General features: G+C 63.0%; 1 protein-coding gene across 2 annotated transcripts in view; it reads right to left on the reverse strand.

Annotated features, from left to right (window-relative positions):
* Positions 1–2,418: 2,418 nt before the first annotated feature.
* The window catches only part of SH3PXD2B (SH3 and PX domains 2B), a 52,850-nt gene continuing 30,329 nt past the window's right edge, over positions 2,419–24,939 (reverse strand). The window contains exons 7-14 of one of the 2 annotated variants that reach the window (XM_055127028.1): positions 20,779–20,913; positions 19,127–19,231; positions 17,828–17,911; positions 16,097–16,214; positions 15,167–15,393; positions 13,860–13,909; positions 12,355–12,480; positions 2,419–7,203 (exon numbers count right to left, since the gene is read on the reverse strand). In XM_055127028.1, the coding sequence (XP_054983003.1) occupies positions 5,710–7,203; positions 12,355–12,480; positions 13,860–13,909; positions 15,167–15,393; positions 16,097–16,214; positions 17,828–17,911; positions 19,127–19,231; positions 20,779–20,913 (2,339 nt within the window). In that variant the 3' untranslated portion in view covers positions 2,419–5,709. The remainder of the gene's footprint in view (positions 7,204–12,354; positions 12,481–13,859; positions 13,910–15,166; positions 15,394–16,096; positions 16,215–17,827; positions 17,912–19,126; positions 19,232–20,778; positions 20,914–24,939) is intronic. The other variant, XM_055127029.1, reaches the window with a different exon arrangement.

Genomic DNA, 24,939 nt, shown 5'->3' on the forward strand with positions numbered 1-24,939 from the left:
GCGGTGCTCGGGGGACCATACAGGATGCTGGGGATCAAACCCGGGTTGGCCGTGTGCAAGGCAAATGCCCTCCCCGCTGTACATCGAGCTGCCTTATGTTTTACTCATTCTTATTTAATTTTTAGTTTGGGGCGTTTATCCCGGAGTGCCCAGGAGCTCAGTGGTAACAGGGATTGAACCTGGGGTCCCTGCATACAGAGCACAATCCCCTGGCCGCCAGAGGGCACGGTCACCACACAGAAACAAATGTCTGTTCAGGGTCCTCACAGGTCTGACCCCACAAACACTCAGAAAAACAACAACAATCTCGGTGCAGAACACCACCACTTCCGTGGCTGCTTTTGTTTGTGCTCGTCTTTCCCGATGTCACGGCCTTGTGTGTGGGGGTGGCGGGGGGTGGCAAGGCGGGCCCCTCACAGCTGAGCCCCTTCACCCCTCAGCGCCCCACTGAGTACCACGGGGACAGTTGACAGCACCTGCCTCTTCCCTCCCACAGGCTGGCAGGGGAAGCCCGGTGCAGACACTGCGGGGGTGGGGGGGCGCCGGGGGGTGTCTAGTCTCAGGACACCAGACGTCCATGCCATGTACTCACTGTGCCTTCCAGCGCTGAGCTCAGGGTAGACCCCGGGGCTGCAGGCCTGAGCGCCGGCCAGCCTTCCTCACGGGGCCTCGGACGCTGCAGGACATTCTCATCACGGAGGTTGGAGAAGCGTGGCCGGGAGGGAGAGGGTGTGGCCGAGTAAGGACTCCCTCCTGCTGATGGACTTGGCACCATGACGCGTCCTGGACCCAGAGGCTGCCGTGATGAGCCCTTGGAGAAGGGTGTGGGCTGGCAGCGGTGAGCGCTGGGTAGCGCCTGGCATCCGATGACTGCGGCTGGCCGGGCTGTGGCTCAGACACCACGTGACTACTCAGGACATCCCACCTACCTTTCTGGCTCCCGTTCTTCCTGTCAGTGCCCCGAGAGCACTCCTGGCCGTGCTGGGAGACCCCACGGCGTGCCAGGACCCCGACATGAGTCGGCCACAGCAAGGCAAGTGCCTGAAATCCTCTTGTCTCAATATTATCTTTCATTGTGTGGGGCTGGAGCCATAGCACAGCAGGTAGGGCGTTTGCCTTGCACACGGCCGACCTGGGTTCGATTCCTCCGTCCTTCTCGGAGAGCCCGGCAAGCTACCGAGAGTATCCTGCCCGCACGGCAGAGCCTGGCAAGCTCCCCGTGGCGTATTCGATATGCCCAAAACAGGAACAACAAGTCCCACCTGTGGAGATGTTACTTGTGCCCGCTCGAGCAAATCGATGAACACTGGGACAACAGTGCAGACAGTGCAGTGTCGGGCCATGCCCAGCTGTGCTCTGGGCTCACTCCTGGCTCTGTGCTCAGGAGTCACTATTGGTGGGACTTGGGTGACCCTATGGGGTGCTGGGGATCGAACCCAGGTCATGTTCTACTTGCTGTACGAGCTCTCCAGCCCCAACCAGCCCTCATTCTTTAAACCCGTGTTCTCCAACTGGCGGAGGAAAAGCTGAAAACTTTTCCCTTCCCCTGCTGGGGTGCTGGAGCCAGGCCACGGCCGCACCCCAGCCTGCACCACAACCTGGGCCCCCCGGAGTGAAAGGCCACGCGTCTCCGTACACGAGACATCTCTCATCTCTGCGTCCAGACCCGAGAATCTGGGGCAGGGGGGACACCAGCCAGTCTTAAGGAAGCTATCCTCTGGCAGACAGAAGCCATAATGTGCCCCTGGGTCATCGTGCCGGTGGCCAGGGTCAAGAGTGCGCACAGTGATATGAGTGGGGAGAGACGTGGGCGAGGGCCGGAGAGTCTGGAGGGGGTCAGGCGTGCATGCAGCTGACCCCAGTCCAGATCCTCGAAGCACCACCAGGGGTCACTCCTGAGCACAGCCAGGGGTAGGCTCCAAACTCTCTAGCCACCCCAAAATAGCTGTGACCTTGAAACACACACACACACCCACACACACCCACACCCACACCCACACACACACACACACACACACACACACACACACACACACACACACACACACACACACACACTCTGCCCAGCTGTAAGATGGAAGCTGTCACCTGGCATACTCGGGAAGACACCGGCAGAGCAGGGGACAGACCACACCGAATGGGAACAAACTCTTGGATCCTGACCAGCAAAGCTGGGTCATGGGGGGTGGGCACGCAAGGAGGACAGCAGCCGGGTAGGGACTGGTCAGACCGTGGGGGCGGGGGGCAGTGCGGTTCCACTGCCCTTTGGGAGGCCCAGGAAACCGGCTCTCTGAACCAGTTTTGTCAAGCATCAGTGTGACACAAAAGAAAGCAAACCGGCACCAAGAAAACCCACAGACTCCGCAGCTTCGCCGTGAGGCTTGAAACCAGTCAAGCACATTTTTTATTTAAAAAAGAAAGAAAGAAAGAAAGAAAGAAAGAAAATGTCTCAGGGGCAAGTACATAGTCCTACACATGCTACACCTACTGGTCCCGCCCACGCACCCCGGCCCGGAAGCGGCCCAGGGGCATGCCTGGAACAGGGGGGGTCAGCGCGAAGGTGCCCACTGTCTTGTCCCGTCAGCGGGAGGGCGCGGTCCACAAGGACGAGGTCCGACAGGCATGGGGGAGGGGGCTGCGGGGCGAGACTGCTTATTCCGGGAACCATGTGAACAGCGGGGGAGGGGGCTATCGCCGAGCTGAGACCCTTCCGGAACAGAGGCTGAACCCCGGGTCTGGCCTCCTTCCGGCAGAGGACAGGGTAGCCCAGAAATCAGGCCTCCCCTGAGCCAAAGGCTTCTCACCACGGCTCCGGGTCCTCCTGGCCGCACAAGGAGCCCCCACGCCCCCTACTCCCCCCCCCAACGACTCCTCCTTCAGGCCACACGGGCTGACTCGAGGAAATCTTTGGTCTCTGGTCACAGATGGCTGCTGGCAGCAAAGCCCTGGGCGACGCCCCCTCGGCAACCCCGAGGGGGGGGGGGGACACGACCTGGGGGGGGGGCAGCGGCCAACCCCAACCCGCAGCCAGGCACTCTGCAAGGCCAGCACCGCGCAGCCACCCTCCTGCTTCCGGGTGTCAACGTGGCCTCCATGTGTGTGGGGGGAACAACCTGTCTCCCGCCGCCGCCCTGCACCCGGGGCCCGGCCCAGCACGACCTACCAGACTGCCCGACTGTCCTTCCGAACCCGGCAGCCTGGCATCTGCGGGACCCTGTTCTTGTTCCGCTTGTTCTTAAACAGGCGCCAGAGTGCAGTGCCTGGCGGTACCAGGGATGGAGCTGGGGGGTAGTAAGGGCCAGGGGAGCCCCAGCACTCGAGCCGCCTCGGGCCACACTAGAGCTTCCCATTTGGCTTTGGTGTCGAGGCCCCCCCTGTGGTGCCGGGGAATCACTCCGACAGGCTTCGGACGGAACCCGGGTCGGCAGCACGCACGGCCGGCGCCTTCCCCGCTGGACTCTGGCTCCAGCACCATCAGCGGAGTCTTAAGGGGGACGGAGGGGACAGAGGACAGGCCAGCCCGGTCTGGACGGGTGTCTGTCCCCGCCAGCCAGGGGCGTCCTATCGATCTGTGGGCATCTGGGGGCCACGCCTGGCAGTGCTGGAGGGGGGAGCACCCTGCAGGGCCGGGGACCGAACTGGGGCCTCCCCCACATGTGAAGCCAGTGAAGAGCCCACTGGGCCGCCCAGACCACCAGGGCGGGCGGCTGCCCGGAACGTTCCCGCAGAGGAGCCGGGCTGGGTCCGGAGGGCGGGCCCACCCTCACGGGGACAGACGGCCCAGACTCCGAGAGCCGCAGGGCCCACAACCAACACCCCCGAGCCTCGGCAGCCGGGCCAGGGCCGGGCACCCTCCCACGTGCCCCAGCGCGGCACGAGGCCTGAAAGGGCCAGCCAGGGGCTGGGGTGACAGGGCAGCGGGAAGGGCACCTGCCCTGCCCACAGTCAACCAGGGTTTCCCGAGCCCACCGGGAGTTGATCCCTGAGCACAGGGCCAGGAATAAGCCCTGAGCACCGCCCGGTGTGGCCCCAAATAAAACCCAAAAGAAATTATTAAAAAAGGGCTAGGAAAGGAAATGGGTTTGTGTTCTAATGAGGGTTACGTGTCCCCAGCCCCCACCCGAGCCCGTGGGTGAGACCTCAGGAGGGGTCTGTGTGAGCAGGGTGCCCAGGCTCCGTCCCCGCACCGAGTCAGGAGTGGCCCCTGAGCACTGCCGGGTGTGTCCCCAAACCCAAACCAGCAAAACAACAGCAAAAATACACATGAAGTCTGAGGACTCCACCGAGCTGCCCAAGAGGCTGGAGCCTGCACGGGGGGCCCCAGGCTCGATCCTTGGCAGCAGGAGGCCCCCTAGTACTGAGCCAGGAGTGACACCCCCAACCCAGCACCACTGGGTCTGACCCCAAACCAACCGAACATATGATGTGGGAGGGGTGGGATCCTCCCAGCCCCCACCCCAAGCCTCCGTCACGGCAGCCCCCTCCCCCCCAGGTTCTGAGCAGTCCCGGCACCTCGGGGCGTGGCCCCAGCAGGGGGATGCAGGACTTCCAGGCGGAGGAAGGAATAAGGAACAGGCGACTGGGACTCCGAGGGAAGGATGCCACACCAGTCTTTGGCACTGCAGAAGGGCAGAGGGGGACCCCCGGATGGAGGCGGACACTCAGGGACACCGGGACTCTGAGGCCGGGCAGGCGTCTGCCTGCATCCTGCAGAAGGGAGCAGGGGGGCTCAGCCCTTGCACCCCTGGCTCCTGACACAAGTCCTGCCAGGAGTGTCTCTCTGGGCTCCGGGGTACCCCCTCTGCGGGGAGGGGGAGGGGCAGCGGCCAGCCGCGGGGAGCCATGCCACTGTGCCCTTCGCTCCAGAAACACCCCCCAACACTCCCTGCCACAGGGAGCACCAGCACCAAAGGGGGGGCCCGGGCCACCCCCTGCTCTCCAGGTGGCAGGGGGGCTCAGGGCAGCCTTGTGGTATACCAGCCAATGGATTCCAGGGCTTGGTTCCGCAGCCCTGAGAAGGGGGTCAAGTCAGGACCGCTGCACAGCAGGGGCCCAAGGCCACGCTCCAATTACCGCGCCAGTGAGTGGACTCCGGTCCCCACTGGCCAGAGGGCCGTGCAGACGAGGCGTCTGTCTCCGAGTCCCGGGAAAGTGCCGCCAGTGTAGGCTGCCGGCCCGTAGGGTCTCCCGACCGGAGGGGGAAGGGGGGCCTCCACGTCCACCCCCAGGGGGGCTGTACCCAGCAGCAACTGAGAGGTCCTTCCTAGGGCTGACCCCAGACACTCCGGGAAGGGCCGCGTCTGCCGTGCCGGGCGTTGGGGAAACCGTGCAGTCACGGGGCCCGGAGGCCTCTGGGCAGCCCGGCCGGGCATCGGGCACGGGGCTGGACTTGGTCCGCCGGTTCGAGCAGGTTCTCTGGGGGTGTTGCACGGTGCCCTGCGGCCCTGCAGAGTCCAGGCGACCGGGCGGGCAGGGCTGGGCGCGAAGGGGAAGGGAAAGCGTGGGGACGCCGTGGCCCCTGAGCCTCCAGGGGATGCCCAGGGTGGGGGGAGGCGGGTGTCACCCTCCGCCCTAGAGGGAAGAAGCCACAGGACTTGGCCCCCCCAAAAAACATCTTCCTTCCTGCGCAGCCGCTTTGGAGGTCGGTAAGTTAGAGGCGCGTTAAATATGGGGGTCGGCCAGCAGGGGCGAGCCGGGCGCGGCCGGGGGCTAGGGTTTCTTCCTGAGATAGTTGGAGGGGACCCACCCCTCCCAGGAGGGCGCCCCGCTCAGGACCTGGCAGAACCACCAGCCGCTGCCGCTCTTTTCCCGAACCTGGAACACGGTGCCCTCCTGGAAGCTGCTGGCATCCTCGTCGCCGTCAAAGTCGGCCACGGCCACGTACACGGAGTCCTTCGGGCTGTCGAGGCCGGGGGCAGGGCCTGCGGGCAGCCTCTCCCTGCTGACCGCCGGCCCACTTCTGCCCCGAGGGTCCTCGGGGGCCCCCAACGCACCAGAGAGGAAGGGTTTGGCTTTGGGAGGGACGAGCAGGGCCCGGCCCGGGCCCAGGGCGGCAGGGGGCCTGCCCTCGCTGGCTTCATGCGGTGGGCCCCTCACCTCCGCCAGGGGCCTGGGCGACGACGACGACGAGGTTTTCTTGGGGGGTGGCGGCCGCCGGGGCAGGACCACAGGCCGCTGCTGGGCCTCCTGGAGAGGGACAGGCACATTCTTGGGCAGCGGGTCTGCGATCTTGGCTGGCCTCGGGGGGACGCGGCAGGGCCCCTCCCTGGGCCCAAGCCCGTCCGGTTTGGCCGTCCTGTCCTGCGGGCGACCAGGCCCCTCCGTAGGGGTGAGGCTGCGGCTGGGGGCTCCATCCTGGCCCCCGGGAGCCTGGGGGCCGCTGTCCCCGTCCAGCGGGGGTCTCTCCGGGGCCTTGGCGGGCCGGAGCTTGCTCCTGAGGCTGCAGATGTCCACCGGGTCTTCGCCCGGAAGGGGCTCGGCTCTGGGGCTCGGGGCAGGCTTGGGCCTTACCTGAGGTTTGGACTTTAAGAAGGGGTTCTGGGGGATGGCCTCCGGCTTCTCCTCGGGGGGGTCGGCTCTGCACTTGGCCACGGGCCGGAGGTGGGGCTTCCTCACTTCCTTGGCCAGCACCTTGTGGCCACACTCCAGCCCCCTCTCATTCCGCAGCTGCAGCATCTTGCCTCTGTCCACTTTGGGCTCAGGCCGCCGGCTGTCCCGGGCCGGGCTCGGGAGCTTGGCGGGAAGCAGCGGCAGGGTCACGCCGGGCTTGGGTGAGGCGGCCCTGAGCTGTCCCCCTTCTGACTTGATGATGGACTCCTTCCGGGGCGGGAGGCTGGGCTTCTCCTCCAGGTCGGGGTCCGAGATCTCCTCGTAGCCGGTGCACGAGGTCATGTCCACAGACACCTTCCGCGGACCCTCCTTCCCGCCCTTCCAGTCTCTGGCCCACGGCAGCCCGGGGTCCGCAGCACCATGGGGGGCATCGGGCAGGGGCCGGGAGGGGCCCGTGGCTTCGCTGCCCATGAAGTCCGCCGCGGCCGCATCCCCCAGACGGAGCTGGGTGACCTCGTGGGGCAGGGGGGCCAGGAAGTTGGGCCTGGAGGCACTGCTGGTCTTCTTGTACTTGTCGATGAAGGTGGCAGGGGCCCAGCCCTCCTTGTCCTCGATCTGAATGTACCACCAGCCACTCAAGTTCTTCTCGATCACCTGAGGGAGCACAGAAGGAGGGAGCACTCAGTAGGCGTGATGCCAGGACCAGTGGGTCCAGGACAGGCTCTGGGGGCCATGTCAGCACGTGAGGCCCAGCGGGGGGACTTAGGGGCAGGGATGTTGGACTCACAGTGGCACCCATGGCAGAGCATCCCTGGTGGGTCCCCATACGGGATCGCCCCTGGCAGGTTAGCCCTGACCAATGCATTATCCCTGGCAGATCACACAGTAGATTACCCAGGATGGATTATCCCTGGTAGATCACCCATAGTGAATAGTGCCTGGTGGATCACCCAGGATGGATCAGCCCTAGTGGATCACCCAGGATGGATCACCCAGGATGAATCAGCTCTGGTGTATCACCCAGAATAGATTATCCCTGGTGGATCGCCCATAGTGAACAATGCCTGGTGGATCACCCAGGATGGATCACCCAGGATGGATCAGCCCTGGATCACCCAGGATAGATTATCCCTGGTGGATCACCCATAGTGAACAGTGCCTGGTGGATCATCCAGGATGGATCAGCCCTGGTGGATCACTGTGATGGATCACCCACGAAGAATCACCCCTCGTGGATCACTACTGGTGGTGGATCACCCATGATGGCTCAGCCCTGATGGATCACCCAGGCTAGATCGTCTCTGGTGGATCACCCATGGGGGATCAACCCAGAGCCTCTCACATGGGGTACGTTCCTCCCTCACTCGGGGTTCCCCCCAGGCAGCTCTGACACAGCTCTGAGGACAGGCCGTGGCTCTGCGAGTTGACGGAGAGAGCAGATGACAGAGGGGGGAGGGGAAAAGAGCAGCTTGTTGTGCTGGACCATGAGACGCTGCCGCATCAGGCTGTTCCCCGGAGTGGGGACGCTGATTTTCTGACCGCTAGCCTCCCGTCCCTGAGCCTGACATGGCCGGGACCCTGGGCAGAGGAGTTCAGAAGGCACAACACAGGGACAGGGAGGCAGCTGGCCGCCAGCCCCAGCGAGCGCGAGCACCCCAGCAGCACAGAGGCTGGTCCCGAGGTCACAGAGCTCAGCAGGAGACAAAACGCAGCCCAAAGTGCGGAGAGGGGCGGGGCCTCCCGGAAGACCCCGATGAGCGAAGCACAGGCTCAGCCCTGCTCCCGGGAAACGCAGACCCAGAGTACAGTATGAGACCAGCCGCAGCGACGAGAATATTCTAGCAAGTCAGCCAGTCAAGCAGCAGCGGGTGGGGGGCGGCGGGGAGGAAGCCTACCTTCCCCAGGGGTGGGGGGCCTGGCCCCGAGTCCCGCATTCCAGAGCGTCTGCAAATGACTCAGACCTCCTCCCATTCGATGCACTAACTGCACCCCCAGCTCTCGACGGCCCAGCCCGGCCCGCACACTCGGACCCTGGAGATTCCCGCACACCTACGCCTAATGCCCTCGACAACAGCCAGGCGCCGGGAACGACCCAGCTGTCCAGGCACAGAGAAGGGCTGCAGAGGCGGCTGGCCGAGGAGGGCTGAGCGGAGCCGCCCAGGTCCCCGCCTCGGCTGCAGCTCGGGTGGGACTGGAGGGAGGGCGTTACGCAAGCTGCAGTCAGTCGGGAGGAACGAGGCAAACACCAGATGATCTCACGCATACGTGGGATAGACTGAGGCCAAACAAGCCAACAGCCGAGGCCAAACAAACCAGCCTTTGGACGCTGACCACAGAAGGGAGGTTTCCAGAGGGGAGAAGGCTCCCAGCGGGGCCGCTCCAGGGGCCCCGAGGCCAGCGGTCTGTGCGGGGACACAGGGCCTGTGGGACTCTGCTGGTGGCTTCCGATGGGACTATACATCTATATTAAATTAATCCACTGTGTGATACAGTTTCAAAGCTTTATGATTTTCTTTTCTTTTTTTTCTTTTTGGGTCACACCCGGCAATGCACAGGAGTTATTACTTGCTCATGTACTCAGGAATCACTCCTGGCGGTGCTCATGAGACCCTATGGGATGCTGGGAATCGAACCCGGGTCAGCCGCGTGCAAGGCAAATGCCCTACCCGCTGTGCTATCGCTCCAGCCCCGAGTTTCAGTGTTAATGATGATCAAACACCCATCCCTCTGCCAGTGTACCTTTCCCACCACCAATGTCCCCAGTGTCCCTCCTGCCACCCCCGCCCCACCCTCTGTCTCTATGGCAGACGACTTCTTACTCTCTTTACTTTTGGGCATTAAGGTTTGCAATACAGATACTGAGAGCCCATCCTGCTTGGTCCCTTATCTACTTTCAGCACACGTGTCCCATCCTGAGTGATCCCCCAACTATCACTGACTTAGTGATCCCTCCTCTATCCCAGCTGCCTTCTTCGTGAGGCAGGCTTCCAACCACGGAGCAATCTCTCGGGACCATAGATTTTTTAAGAGGTGTGAAAAAGTACCCTTAACACAAAGTCTGGAGCAATAATGCAGCAGGTAGAGTGCCTGCCTTGTAGGCGGCCGACCCAGGTTCAATCCCTAGCATCACATACGAGTCACCCCGAGTCCCATCAGGAGTGACCTGAGTGTAGATCCAGACTAAGCTCTGAGCACTGTCGGGTGTGGCTCAAACAACAACGATTAAAAAAGAAAAAACAATTGGTTGAGGGGCTGGAGTGGTAGCACAGCGGGTAGGGCATTTGCCTTGCACGCAGCTGACCCGGGTTTGATTCCCAGCATCCCATATGGTCCCCCAAGCACCGCCAGGGGTAATTCCTGAGTGTAGAACCAGGAGTAACCTCTGTGCATAGCCGGGTGTGACCCAGAAAGCAAAAAAAAAAAAAAAGAAAGAAAGAAAGAAAGAAAGAAAGAAAGGAAGGAAGAAAGAAAGAAAGAAAACAACTGATTGAACCTAAAACTTTATTGGACAATTTTTCTCATGGAGCCAAGTTACCATTAGCAGAAGTTATGCAGGCTTCATGGAGAAATAAAAGAAATTAGGTCAGTGTCTCCTGCAAAGTTACCTGGGTGGGGGAGCCAGAAACAATGTGAGGGCATCCCCCAGGGAGACCCAGTACCTTCAGAAAACCCAGTGGTCTATTAACTGCCTAATGCCACGGAGACTCAGCCCTCGGCTCCCATTGTCTGTCCTGTGCACCCGTGTGTGTCCGTGTACCCGTGTCCCATGCACTGGCCTGTACTTTGTCTGCACTGTCTGCCCTTGCAGATTCTGGAACATTCCGAACCAGGGAGTGGTGGTGTTTATCAGCAAATGGCCAGCTAGCCAGCAAGCCCAAACAATGAGGTGTGTTTGTATGAAACGGGGGCCAGGCAGTGTCTTAAAGAAGAAAGTTTAACAGGGATTTTCAGACCTCTGGAGGAGGCACTTGGAGGACCTGTAAGACCGTGTCAGACCTTTGGATTCCAGACGGGGGTCGGAGGGAAGGACAGTTCCCAGTCTGGGCACCCAGAGCATGGGAGCCACTGCACGAAGGCAAAGGGAGGCAGATGGAGGGGAGGAGGGAGCACAAAAGACACGGCGAGGGTCACTGTGGGCAGAAGCAGCAGAAAGGGACTGTGGGCCAGGATGGCTGCAGAGGGCTCTGCTGTACGTGTGTCTACATGCGTGTAGAGGGCTCTGCTATATAAGGTGTGTGTGTGTGCGTGTGTGTGTGTGTGTGTGTGTGTGTGTGTGTGTGTGTGTATACTCTAGGCCTAAAGGACTCTCAGGGGTCTGTGTGTACATACTCTAGGCCTAAAGGACTCTCAGGGGTGTGTGGTGTGTGTGTGTGTGTGTGTGTGTGTGTGTGTGTGTGTGTGTGTGTGTGTGTGTGTGTGTACATACTCTAGGCCTAAAGGACTCTCAGGGGTGTGTGTGTGTGTGTGTGTGTACATACTCTAGGCCTAAAGGACTCTCAGGGATGTGTGTGTGTGTGTGTGTGTGTACATACTCTAGGCCTACAGGACTCTCAGGTGTGTGTGCGTGTGCGCACATACTCTAGCCTAGAGTATGTATGCATCTCAGGTGGGTGTGGTGTGGACGGCCAAGGACAACACAGCAGGGCAGCCAGGCTGCATGACCTGTGTCTGCTCGCAGGCCAGGTGGGACAGGGAGGCAACTGCTCACAGGAGAACGAGTGTGGGAGCGCGTGTCAGAAAAGAAACACTCTCTGGCGTGCAGAGTTCTGGTCGGAGGCGCCCCTACACGAGCTGCCCCACGGAGGCCGACCAGGGGTCACTTCCCAAGTGGGCTGTGCCGCCGCCCACACTGCAGAACCCCAGGGAAGCCCTGACACTGGAGAACCACGGGCCTGGCGCACCAATTCCACAGCAAGTGACTATCAGGGAGGAAGTGAGAACAACTACCGGCAGGAGGTCGAACTGCAGAGAGAGACACGAGGCAACCAACTCAGGGAAGAATAGACAGCCCCGAACAAGAACACGGCAATACAGAACACCAAAAAGAGACCTGAGGGAGGAGAGGAAGGAAGCAGCAGACTGAAGCTAGAGGGCAAACCAGCGAGGTAAGACCCTCCAAGACGGGAAACACGAAAGAGGAGCCAAGTGGCAGGAAGGGGAGGGACAGGAGACCCTGCATCTGTTACTACTATGCAGCGCCGGAAGTCAGACCCGGGGCCTCGCGCACACAGCAGGTGCTCGGCCACTGAGTGGCCGCGCTGGCCATCTCTGCCAGAGTAAAAATCAGGAGTTGAGGGGCTGGAGCGATAGCACAGCAGGGAGGGTGTTGCCTTGCACGCGGCCGACCCGGATTCAATTCCCAACATCCCATATGGACCCCCGAGCACTGCCAGGAGTGATTCCTGAGTGCATGAGCCAGGAGTAACCCCTGAGCATTGCCGGGTGTGACCCAAAAAGAAAAGAAAAAAATCAGGAGTTGATATTTGTTTTTGTCTTGGGGCCACACCCAGCGACGCTCAGGGGTTCCTCCTGGCTCTGCACTCGGGAATCCCTCCTGGTGGGCACAGGGGAACTCTGGGATGCCGCGGACGGAACCCGGGCAGACTGCAGAGCAAACGCCCTCGCTCTGGCCCCGGGAGGCATGTTGCTCCAACGATCCTTGAGCCCACGTCACACACCCCACCCCTGCCAAGGCTACGGGTGGTTCCAGACGAGGAGGAGGAATCCAGGAGGTTTGCTGGCTGGAACCAAAGAGACCACGAGGAGGGGGTGCTGGTGACAGGAAGGGGACCCCGGGGCACTCACCTCCACCTTCAGGCCGGCCTGGAAGCTGATGCCGTCGGGGATGGTGGTCTGGAACTCGGCGATGGTGTAGTACTCCTCCTCCACCTGCGGCGGCACGGGCGGCCGGGGCAGGTTCAGGCCTCGGGGCTGCCAAGGAGACACAGCTGAGCCGGGTCTGAGTGCACGGCCCGCGGCTGAGCGGGGGGCAGGGGCCTGGGTGCTAAGGGATGGGGGCGGGATTCTTTTTTTGGTTTGGGGGTACACTGGAGGATGCTCAGGGACTACTTAGTCCTGGCTCCGAGCCCCGGCTTCCCTCCCGCTGGTGCTGAGGGAGCCATATGGGGAGCCGGGACCGGAACTGGGTCAGGCGTGTACGGCAGGTGCCCCGCCTGCTCTGCGGTCTCCCCGGCCCCAACTGTCTTTTATTTTATTTTGGTTTTGGGGGTCACACCTGGTGGTGCTCAGGGCTTACTCCTGACTCTGCATTCAGGGATCACTCCTGGTGGAGCTCGGGGGGCCACACGGGGTGCCGGGGATGGAACCCGTGTCAGGTGCATGCAAAGTTAGCATCTTCCCGGCCCTACCAGCGCTCTGGCCCCTCCCCGTGAACTCTGAGCGGGGGCAGGAAAGTCAAACATCAGAATCGCACCCGGAACACACCGGTGCCTCATCCCACCGGGTTTCAAGGTTAAGGCCCACAGAAGGGCCTGGGGTCCAGGGCCCACCAAGCATCAGCCAGAGAGTCTTTGCTGCCTTGGGCAGTTTCTGGGTGCTCAGGGATCACTCCTGGCGGGCTCGAGGGACCCTAGACTCCAGCCCATGTGAACTGTATGCCAGGTAAGCGCCCTGCCCACTGGACTTTCTCTCCAGCCCTGAGGACACAGCATCTTTGGAACGAGTGAGGCGGGGGTGAAGGGGCCCAGCTGAGGTGGGGATGAGGACTCTGAGCTGCAGTGGGGGTGAGAGGGCCCCGCTGAGATGCATGTGAGGGGGCCCAGCAGGGGTGTGTGTGAGGGGGCCCAACTGAGGTGCATGTGAGGGGGCTGGCTGAGGTGGGTGTGAGGTGGGTGTGAGGGGACCCGGCTGAGGTGGGTGTGAGGGGGCCCGGCTGGGGCAGGTATGAGGGGGTCTGGCTGGGGCGGGTGTGAGGGGGCTGGCTGAGGTGGGTGTGAGGGGGCCCGGCTAAGGTGGGTGTGAGGTGGGTATGAGGGGGCCCAGCTGGGGCGGGTGTGAGGGGGCCCGGCCGGGGTGGGCGTGAGGGGGCCTGGCTGAGGTGGGCATGAGGGGACCCGGCCGAGGCGGGTATGAGGGGGCCGGCTGAGGCGGGTGTGAGGGGGCCGGCTGAGGCGGGTGTGAGGGGGCCCAGCTGGGGCAGGTATGAGGGGGTCTGGCTGGGGCGGGTATGAGGGGGCCAGCTGAGGGATGTGAGGGGGCCCGGCTGGGGCGGGTATGAGGGGGCCGGCTGAGGGGTGTGAGGGGGCCCGGCCGGGGTGGGGCCTGGGGGCAGTCCCAGGAGCTGCACTCACGATGGTCATGTCCCGCCGGGGAGGGGGTCTCTGCCTCATCCTGGGCGATCCTGTGGAAAAACAAGACTCAGTCCACTCTGGGCCGACCCGGGCCACTGTGGGAGATGAGACGCCCCAACTCCGCCCTGCGCAGGGCTGTGGGGAGCAAACGGCACAGACTGTCCATGCAGCTGTGTGGGCCGAGCCCTGGAGTCCTGATGAACCTCCAAGGCTCAGGGCGAACATAGGGGTGCGAGCAGGAGGCCCTCGCTGCTGACGGCGGGCGAGGCGGCCACCCGGGTGGGGTGGGCATGACCGGGAGAGCTCCTGGCACGTCTGTGCTTGGAGCATGAGCGGGCGGACACGGGCGCAGCACCAGCGCTCACCCTGGCACGGGGTTCAGTGGACACATGTCGCAGTGCAGGGCCCGAGCTGGGGGGACTCTGAACAACAGAGGCTCAGTACAGAATTGTGAAACAATTTGTTTTTTAGTTTCTTTGGGACCACACACAGCAATGCTCAGGGCTCGCTCCCGGAGGGTGTCAGGGAACCCTGTGGTGCCGGGGACAGAGCCTGGGTAGACCATGTGCCCGGCAAGTGCCTTGCCGCTGTCCTGACAACAGGGGCTTACACTGCACAGACCCACTCGAGGCCCAGGTTCCTTTCTCCCCGCAAACAAGCCCTGTGCTGCTGAAACACTGTCCTTTCGCCCGCGGGGACTCGGACTTACTCTCATTTATTCCTTGGTTTGGGGGCTGCTGCGGGCTCTGTGCTCGGTAGGGGTGGAGCCGGGGCTTACCCAAGCCTCTGTTTATTTTTTTTGGGGGGGGGGTCACACCTGGTAATGCCCAGGGGTTACTCCTGACTCTGCACTCAGGAAGTACTCCTGGCGGTGCTCAGGGGACCATACGGGATGCTGGGAATCGAACCCCGGTGGGCCACTTGCAAGGCAAACGCCCTACCTGCTACGCTATAGCTCCAGCCCCTTACCCGAGCCTCTGGCGGGCACAGCATGTGGCCGGCCTCTCTCCGGCCGACACTGTCCCTTTCCTTATGGTGCCGGGAACCGCACAGAGGTGCCCCCCATGCAGGGCCTGTGCTCTCCCATGAGCCACGACACCAGACTCTTCGGGTTTGGGGTCTTTTTTTTTTTTTTTTTGGCGGGGGAGGGTGTGAGGGGAAGGGGGTTTGGGCCACGCCTGGCTGTGTGCTCCTGGCTCTGTGCTCAGGGATCACTCTCGGTGACGCGGGGATGGAATCGGGGTGGCGTGAGCGAGGGTGACCTCTCCCGTCCCGGAGAGCGGGGGCGGTGGGGGCGGGTCACTCACGCTGCTTGCTGTCGCTGTCCGGCCCCAGGCGCCCGTCCAGGCAGCCGTCCCTCTGGTGGCTCAGGGGCTCCTTGTCCCGGCCCACTGAGTTCTGCAGCCGGAAGAGCCCGTCCGGCTCGAGGACGCCCGGGGGGGCGGGTGAGGAGGGGCCGGGCTTGGGCGCCAGGGGCTCCCCGCTGCTCTTCTTCAGGTAGGAGGCCGGGGCCCAGCCCTCTTTGCCCTGGTGCCTGGGGGGGGAAGGAAGGAGGCGGATGGAGGCCCGGGGAGGCTGACCCGAGGGCTTCCCTCCTGCCCCCACTTCCTGTTGCCAGAGCCTGATGCTGAGGCTGATAAGTGGGGGAAGGACTCTGGAACCCTTGTTTTATTTTGGAGAGGGGGCCACATGTGGGGATGCTGGGGGTTGACCCCTGGCCCTGTGCTCAGGGCTGCCTCCTGGCGGTCCTCAGCCCGAGTGGGCCACACGCAAGGCACGCGCCCTCCCCGCTGTGCTTATGGCTCCCGCCCCAGACTCTGTGACTTCCTACAGCAGGGACGGGGCCAGGCCGCCGTCCCCACGGGGGTCTAGCAGAGGTGGAGACGCTCAGACGGTGTCCGTGAGCGCGTCTCTGAGTCGCCGCCCACTGGCGCCCCCTGCACGAGAGCCAGCCCTAACACCCCCGCCTCAGCCCTGCCTGGTCCTGCGCTCCCCGGGAGGAGGGGGACTGGCTGGACGGCCCTGTTCCTGGATGGGTCGCACGGTCTGCGCAAAGGATTTCCCGAAAGGTGAACCGTGAGAATGACCTGGACGGGGAGGGCGGCCGGACAGACTGGCGTGTGGGGAGAAGCAATTTCAACTCTCGGGCAGAAACCTAACTCCCTCTGATCCCTCACGGGCGGGCAGGGTGCGGCTGGATCGCCCTGCGCCTGAGACCCACCCACCGAAGACGGTACCTGATTTTCCACCAGCCTTCCAGGTTTTTCTGGATGACCTCCACCACAGCCCCCCTCTCCAGGTTCATCTCGTCCTGGTCACGTGCCGCGTACGGGTAGATGACGGTGTACTTCTCTTCTGCGGGGGGAGGGAAGGACACTGAGGCCCCCGGGAGCTGATGAGGGCCAAGACTGCGAGCCATGGGCAGCCCTGGCCCCTCCCGGGAGTTCTGGGCCGCCAGCAGGCCCTCAGGGGGTTTCGGGTGACCCTGTGTGCCCGGACCAAGGACAGTGGCCAGTGGGCATGCTCCGTTCCCTCTGCAATCCCTCCTGGACACACACACACACACACACACACACACACACACACATGGATCCTCCCCCAGGTCATAGCTGCTGCTTGACCTTGGGGACCTCTAGTCTGTCTCACCCACTCACTCATTCATTCATTCATTCATTTGCCCGCCTCCAGAGCCAGGCCGGGTGCGAGGACTGTCCAGCCCTGAGGGAGGAGCAGAAGCCCCCGGCTCCCACCTAAGGGGCTGCTTAATCCCTGTAACCCCGCTTCCGGGCTCCTCTGAAGCTCGGAACAGTCAGTGTGGAACCTGAGTTCAGGCGGAAATCGGCCCCCAGGAGGGGACGCGGGCACCGCTGCTACCCCTCTGCTGTTTCCCTGTAGCTGCTTCCCAGCGCCTGGATCCAGCTGCACCTGAAGCTCGTCTGCATGTCACAGGGAACCTTCTACACGACAGCCCCAGGGTTCCTCCTACCTTCCTCCCAGAGCCCCAGACGAAGCAGCCAGATGACCCCGCCGCCCACCCAGAGAGGGGCCTCCCGCCGAGTCCCGTCCACAGCTCCCAGGTCCCCTCCGGTCATGCTTGGAGCACAAGCCCGTGGCTCGCTGCCTCACCCACTGGCTCTGGCTGTGGAGACGGAGGAAAGAGGCCAAAGGCCCTGCGGGTGGGGGGTGCTGGGGTCAGGCCCCGGAACTCCTGGGCGGGGAGTGCAGAGAGCAGTGGGGGAGGGGTGTGTGAATGGCTGGCGCAGACCTGCCCGGTGGGGCCTGGGCCGACTCGGTACTAGGTTCTGAGCTGTTCCCTAGCATGGGGAGGCAGCAGCGGGGTGGGGCGCCCAGTGATGCAGAAAGGGTCCATCTGGTCCCGTGGGAGGGGCGCATCCTGCCTCCCACATGCTGGGACGGGAGCTGATGGCGGGGGTGGGGCTGGGGGGTCTTCTAGTCTTTCTGGGCTCCAAGGGACACCCAGTGATGCCGAGCCTGAGACTGGAGGGGACCCTGCAGGCGGCATGGTGGAGACCACCCGCCTCTCCTGGGGGGCGGGGGCACTGCCAGTTTCCGTCCACACGGTCTGGCCCGTGACCCTGCGGCTGCTCCCGGGAAGGCGCAGGGCCTGAGTGGACCCGTCACCAGCAGTGCTGGGAACGGCACCACTGGAGGGTGCCCCAGGGGGGCGTCACCCCCAAGAAGGCCGTGGGCAAGGTGGGGGGACGGCCTTCTCTGGCCCTGGGTCCCACCGCGCTGCCCGCCTACCCCAGGCCTCGCGGGGAGAGGACGGAGACCCTCCCCTGCCTGCGTCAGGATCTCTCCCGCGTGACTCGGACCCTGCCTGAGGTCCCATGCGGCCCGGCCCCCTCCTCCCGCACCCGCATGCCAGCGGAGGAGCATGCAACAGGCAGGGGGCGGCTGGGGACATGCAGATGCGGCGAGCAGACACGCCCCACGGTCAGCGGCACCTGGACGCCAGCTGACGGCGTACAAGTCCCCCAGCGTCCGGCGGCGGCTCACGGGCTGGGGCAGAGACCAGTACCTCCAGGACACTAGCGGGCAGCATGTGGAGGTGAAGCACAGAAGGCAGCGGTGAGGAGAGAACGCGTCCGGAGCCCCCAAGACCCGCTGCCCGGGAGGATTAACCTTGAACTCAGGGAAGAGGCGGCCAGGGACAGGCGGGGGAGGGGCAGACCCTCAGGGAAACGGGGTTCTTCTCCCACTGCGCCTGCCGCCTCAGCGGTAAGATGCTGCCCCTTACAGAGGCATCCCAGGGGTCCCCAGGAATGGGCAGGGGCGGGGGGAGGGGAGGGAGGCACAGTGTTTCTATGGAGCATCGGAAACGCAAGAGCTTCCAGTACTGACTTTCGAGTCCCTGTGTTAGCCCAGGGGCCTGCCGGGCACCCTGTAACACAGAGCGAAGCCACGGAGAGTCTGCTCCAAGGGGCACTGGCTGCGCCTGCACCCGATGCACAGCCCCTGTGCTCTCTGGCTGGCCTCACCCTGGAGAAACCCACACGGAGGTGCCCGGCCACGAGGTTATAGGAACTATCCCACTGAGTAATTAAATAATGAAAAAATAACCAGGGGCCACACAGATGGTAGAGTTGTTGGGAAGCAGGGGCCGGAGAGATGGTACAATGGGTAGCGCGGGGCAAGTTCTTGGGAGTTGAAGCCTGTGTGGTGCATGGAGGGGGTTGTCGTAAATGTGTGGGCATGGACAGGGTCACCCCAAAAGTGTACTGCAAAGATGGGGCCACCCCAAACGTGTGGTGCACGCAGGGGATCATCCTAGCCCTGGGCCGTGAGGCCGGCAGAACAAACGGAATCTCAACGCACAGCTCCAGGCTGCAGATGGCTGGCCGCTGCGCTAGACCTCGGTCCCTGAATGACGCCAAGGAGGGAGTGTCCTGGAGGGGGCTGAGGGAGCCTCTGGGGACCGGGGCGGGGGATGGGTGGGGGGGTCTGGGCCCTACCCTGGCCGGCCTTGCCTGGTTCTCTCCCAAAGATCCCTGAGGTGGGGTTGGAGAGAGAGCGCAGGAGGCAAGGCCCCCCCAGTTTGGTCCCCGATACCACAAAGGGCCCCCCTAACACCACCAGGATAAGCCTTGGACATGGCAGCTATGGCCCCAACACTCCCCTCCAGGCCCAAAGCAAAGGTCCTCAGAGAGGTGGGCAGTAGCCCCGAGATCCGATGCAGCACGGTGGGCCCAGAACCACGTGACCAGACCCGAGGGGCACGGTGGGCGCTGGCGGCCCCTGCCTACCTTCTTCCGGCTGTAGGGAAAACTCATCCTGTACCCCGTCCTGCCCCTCCAGACAGGTGGCGGGCACCCAGCCCTGCTCCTCGGCCGTGCTGACGAACCACCAACCTGGGGAAGGAAGATGCGGGTGTCAGCTGGGCTGCTAAGGCGCCCCCAGCGGTGGACACCTCCTCCCAACAGCCACCCTGCCACGGGACGCCTGGCCAGGACGGGTGAACACACAGAGAACCCAGCCTGGGGTGGGGACAGGCAGCCTGGAAGGAGAGGCCAGATGCAGCTCCTGGGCCTGGAGGGGCGGAGCACTGGCTCTGGGCGCCTGGAGTCAGCAGGTTCAGATCCCCGGGGCCGCCGAGAAGCAGGGGCCGAGCCTCACAGCCCTGCCGGGACGCCCATGTGTCCCAGAGGGAGAGGGGACACGCGGCCGAGCACGCTGGGTGGAGGCGGGGGTGGCAGCTGCCAGGTGTGCAGGTGCCCAGACGTGTCCGGAGAGCTGCACCTCAGCCACACACATGCTGTGCGAGCACTGAGGGGCGGAGTGTCCCGCATGAGCCTCGGCCTGACCCCGCCCTTGCTTGGTCTGAGAGCCTCGACTGTGATACGGCAGCGGGGAGGGCGTTTGCTTTGCACACGGCCAACCCGGGCCCGATCCCCGGGCCCCCAGGAGGGTCCCCGAGCACTGCCAGGAGCGATCCCTGAGTACAGAGCCACAGCAGTGAGCCCTGAGCACAGCTGGGGATGGCCCCCAAACCGAAAGATATTTAAAAAAAAAAAATGTTTTTTCTTTTTGGGTCACACCTGGTGATGCTCCGGGGTTACTCCTGGCTCAGCACTCAGGAATCATACTTGGCAGTGCTCGGGGGACCCTATGGGATGGTGGGAATCGAAGCTGAGCCGGCTGCGTACAAGGCAAACGCCCTCCCACTGGACTATCGCTCCACCCCCAATTTTTTTTTTTTTTTGCTTTTTGGGGCACACCTGGCGATGCACAGGGGTTACTCCTGGCTTTGCACTCAGGAGTTACTCCTGGCGGTGCTCAGGGGACCATATGGGATGCTGGGATTCGAACCCGGGTTGGCCGCGTGCAAGGCAAATGCCCTACCTGCTGTGCTATTGCTCCAGCCCCATCCACCCCCAATTTTTTTTAAAACGAGAGAATCAGTGGCAATCCACCCCTTCGCACAGACGGGAAAAATAAGCGCTGTGAGCCGGGAGACGCTCCGTGTCCGCGTTCCTGAGCTCGGGCAGAGCTGTCGGGGCTGAACCACGCAGGCCTCCTCGCCTTCCTGAGGCCCGGGTTGGCATCGTCACCCCAGCTAAGTCTGGGTGCGGGTGGACGTGCCGGAGGGGCTCCTTCCCCAGATGCTGCCCACTACCCCCGCCCCCACTGCAGGGAAAAGGGCTCCCACGGGCCTGGGCCAGCAGGAAGAATGACCGGCCGGAGACGTCTGCATCCTAACCTGGAATCCGGCGAAGTGCTCAGTGACCAGGCAAAGGGGACAGCGGGCGGCGGGCCCGGCGTCCTCTCGGGAACATAAGAGATGACAAGAGGCATGGGCTCTGTCTCAGAGAACACAGATGCCAGCCGGGGGCCCAGGGGTCACACACAGGTGGACTCCCCGCGGCACTGTCTGGCCGGCCCTGTGCAAGGCCCCTACCTGACTCGTTCTTCTCGATGATGTCCACCGTCTGCCCCACGCTGAGGCTGATCTCTGAGCTCTCCTGCTTCTGGTAGTCGGCCACCACCACGTACTGCTCCAGCACCAGCGGGTCCACCGAGGCCAAGTCGCCCCCTGTGGACACAGAACCGTTAGAGGTCACCTCTGGCCTCGACCCATGGGATGAGTGAGCAGGAGCCAGGGGAACAGGACAGGGATGTTCCTGGACGGGTCCCCAGCACCATCCCGTCCACTCTCAGGCGCCAAGATCGACTAAGCGCCCGTCTGGTGTGGGCACTGGGGCTACAGTGGACTGTCAGAGTGACCAGTCCTGCAGACGCTGCTGGGCCAGTGAAGACACATCCTCACTCATCTCTCCAGACGCACCCCTCGGCCGTCTTTCACCCCCGTGCAGCCACGCGGGCACCGGCCCACCCGCCCACCGTCCGACTCCAGCGTCCAGCAGCACCGACGGTCTCTCCCGTCACCCAAACCACGCATCTCTTCATTCGTGATGCACCAATCACGCTCCAGGCCCCGTCACAGGGGCACCGCCAGGAGGAATTCCTGAGCACAGAGCCAGGAGTATGCCCCGAGCATCGCCAGCCGTGGCCCCCCCCCAGAAAAAGACGAACAAACAAAATGGGACGGGAGAAGGGGTGCTACACTAAGTGGGGTGCCGAGCCCTCCCGGAGGGCGGCAAGGCAGCGCCGAGAGACAGCAGCTGCGGGGAGAAGAGCAGAGCACAGAGCAGGCGGGGAGCGGAGGGGAGGGTGTGGGGTGCGGCGGGACGGGCTCCTGCACGGCCAGGCCAGGTGGGCCGCGGTGTTCTGACCGTGCGCCATAGCCGGGCGGCGACCACGGGACTCCTCCACGCAGGGCCGTCTCACGCATTCCAGCCTGCCGGGCTCGGGCCTCGGCCGTACCTGGCAGGGCTCAGGAGACTATCTGCAGTGCGGGGAGAGCACTGAGGTCGGCCACACACGAGGCAAGTCCCCGGCGGCTGGACTGCCGTTCCAACCCCTGGATTTTTTTGTGCGGGGGCTTGGTTTGGGTCCCATCTGGCGGTGCTCAGGGTTTGCTTCTGGCTCTGAGCTGAGGGTGCCTCCTGGGGCTGCCCGGGGAACCGCATGCAGCACTGGGACTGACCACAAGGCCAGCTGGGTGCAGGGGAACTGCCTGACCCACTGGACTCTCTCTGGCCCTGTTTCTTTCTTTTTTTAATTCTGCAGGAGAAAGCCAGTTTAGGAAGGGATTGGCAGGGCTGGAGTGATAGCACAGCGGGTAGGGTGTTTGCCTTGCAAGCAGCCAACCCGGGTTCGAATCCCAGCATCCCATATGGTCCCCTGAGTACCGCCAGGGATGATTCCTGAGTGCATGAGCCAGGAGTAACCCCTGAGCATCGCCGGGTGTGACCCAAAAAGCAAAAAAAAAAAAGAAAAAGGGACTGGCATCTCTAAGCAGTGACAGCTTCCAGAGAATCCCGCAGGCAGGAAGGGAGCAGCAGGGGGTGCCCGCGCTCCAGGTGAGGCTCTTTGCACAGGATGGTGGCCCCGGCGTGGCGCAGGGTCCGGGCCGCGACGTCACAGAGCCTGGGCTCCGTGTGGGAGGACAGCCACTCATTTGCGGCCGGTTTTCTCCACGTCCTCGCTGAACACATCCGCTCTGGTTCCAGACACAGCAGAGAGTCCGGGTGACGTCCATCCCCGTGTCCCAGCAGCCCTAGGGGCTGACCTGGGTGTCGCCCAACTCTGCTGGGTGGCGTCTTGTCTGAGGCTTGGGATCAGTCTGAGGCGTCTTCACTGCTGGCAAATGCTACACAGAACTTTCTTATTTCTTTCTTTTGCTTTTTGGGTCACACCTGGCGATGCTCAGGGGTTACTCCTGGCTCTGCACTCAGGAATCACTCCTGGCAGTACTCAGGGGACCATATGGGATGCTGGGAATTGAACCCGGGTCAGCCACGTGCCAGCAAACGCCCTCCCTCCTCCCTGCTGTGCTATAGCTCCAGCTTCCCCCCCCCCCCGCCCCAACAGCTGTGCTCAGGGATCAGGCCTGGTGGTACGGGGGGACCCAATGAGGTACCAGGAACCCAGCCGGGGCACCACGCTCAAGGGAAGTGCCTCAACCCCTGCCCTTTCCCCCGGGTGCGGGGAGCAGCTCCTTGCGTCGGAAAGCTGGTATCAGCATTCCCAGGACCCCAGCCCCACTTCCCCCCGCCCCCGCGTTCCCTCGCCCAGAAGCCACACAAAGCCCTTTGTTGGGAGCATACAACGCGCTGCATTTTCCAATGTGGAAAATCAGAACCGGGCCTTGTGTTGAGTCCAGGGGCTCAGGCCATTTGCCCTGTTCGGCTGGGGGCAGAGGGGCCCCCGGAGGGCCCCAGGAAGGCCCCGGTCACTTACAGCCTGGGCGGAGAAGGCAACTCCGCACAGGGAAAGAGGGAGACGATGACAGAAGCAGGACGGGGACTGTCCGGAAGGCTGATGCCTATCACAGCTCCACACCCCCCCACACACTGTCGGCCCGAGTGGGTCCCCCCCGCCTATCTCATAGGCTAGGGCCAGCTCCGGAGCACCAGCCCAGGGCACGTGAGCCAAAATCCCATTCACTGGTGCCAGCAGGATTCTCAAACTGGGCCGTGGAGGAGACGGAGGCTGGAGAGCCGAGCTCCCTAACACACTGACTCCACAGCACCGACACCCCCCGCAGGAGGAGACACTCTCGCACAGCAAGCACGAAGCTAAGTACTGCTAGGGAAGGAAGACCATTTCTTCTTTTCTTTTGTTTTGCTCTTTGGCCACAGCCAGCAATGCTCAGGGTTTCCACCTGACTCTGTGCTCGGAGGAGCCTGTGGGGTGCCAGGGATCGAACCCGGGTCTGCTGGTGCGAGGAAAGTGCCCTCCCCACCGCACTATCTCTTCAGCCCCAGTAATGTCATTTTTCCCTCTGCTTTTGGGCCAGGCCTGGCCGCGCTCGGGCCACGGGGGTCAGGGTGAGGACGGCACTGCTCCGGCTGCTGGGCCCGCGCCCGGGGCATGCGGCCCCGGAGGCTGAACCTCTGGGCCGTGCCCGGGGCCAGAATCACTCTGGGAAGAGCCGGTACGGTAATTCTCAGCAGGCAGAAACCTATCAAGGTTCCCACTGGGTTACGCTGTCTCTGCCCTGACCCCTTCTAAAGTGGACACTTGGGCCCTCCAGTGGTACACACTGAAGGCCTCGTTGGGAGGTCATTTGATTTAGGGGACTGTGAGAAAGGACATTCTGTGACGGATGGAAGTAGCAGCCTTAGAAGAAGAGACACAGGAGAGGGGCTGGAGCAACAGGACTGCGGGGAGAGCGCTTGCCTTGCACGCGGCCAACCCGGGTTGATCCCTGGCACTCTAGTGGGTGCCTTGAGCACTGCCAGGAGTGACCCCTGAGTGCAGAGCCAGGAATAAGCCCTTAGCACTGCCGGGGTGCCCCCCAAATCAAGAATTCTCTCTCCCTCTCTGTTTTTTTGGTCGGTCCCAACTGGCAATACTCAGGGGTTACTCCTGGTTCTGCATTCAGGAACTACTCCTGGTGGTGTTCGGGGGACCATGTGGGATGCTGGGGATTGAACCCAGGTCGGTCGCATGCAGAAAGATGCCATACCTGCTGTACTATCACTCTAGCCAGCCCTCCCTCTCTCCCTCCCTCTCTCTCTCTCTCTCTCTTTCCCTCTCTCTCTCTCTTTCCCTCTCTCTCTCTCCCTCCCTCCCTCCCTCTCTCTCTCTCTCCCTCCCTTTCTCTCTCCCTCTCCCTCTCTCTCTCTCTCTCTCTCTCTCTCTCTCTCTCCCTCTGTCTCTGTCTCTCTCTCTCTCTCTGTCTCTCTCTTCTCTCCCCCCCAACATTCCATTGCTCAAGTCCTCGGTGCTGTTATGTGTGCCCAGAGAGGGAGGATAAAGTGGCCTTCCCGCCCCGAAGGCATTCGCTCTCCTGGCAGCCTTGATTTGGTACATGCCTGACTGCTGAGCTAGGCGAGCGTCTCCGAGAGGGAAGGCTGGGGAACTCGGGCACGATGCTCCTGAGTCGTCGGAAAAATGAGGTTCTAGCGGGCAGCCTGTTCCCTGCGGGATGCGGGATGAGCAGCATCAGGAGCCACAGTGGACACGCTCTGCAACCACAGAGCAGACACAG

Source organism: Sorex araneus, chromosome 2 (genome assembly GCF_027595985.1).
Source record: "Sorex araneus isolate mSorAra2 chromosome 2, mSorAra2.pri, whole genome shotgun sequence".
NCBI classification, from domain to species: Eukaryota; Metazoa; Chordata; class Mammalia; order Eulipotyphla; family Soricidae; genus Sorex; species Sorex araneus.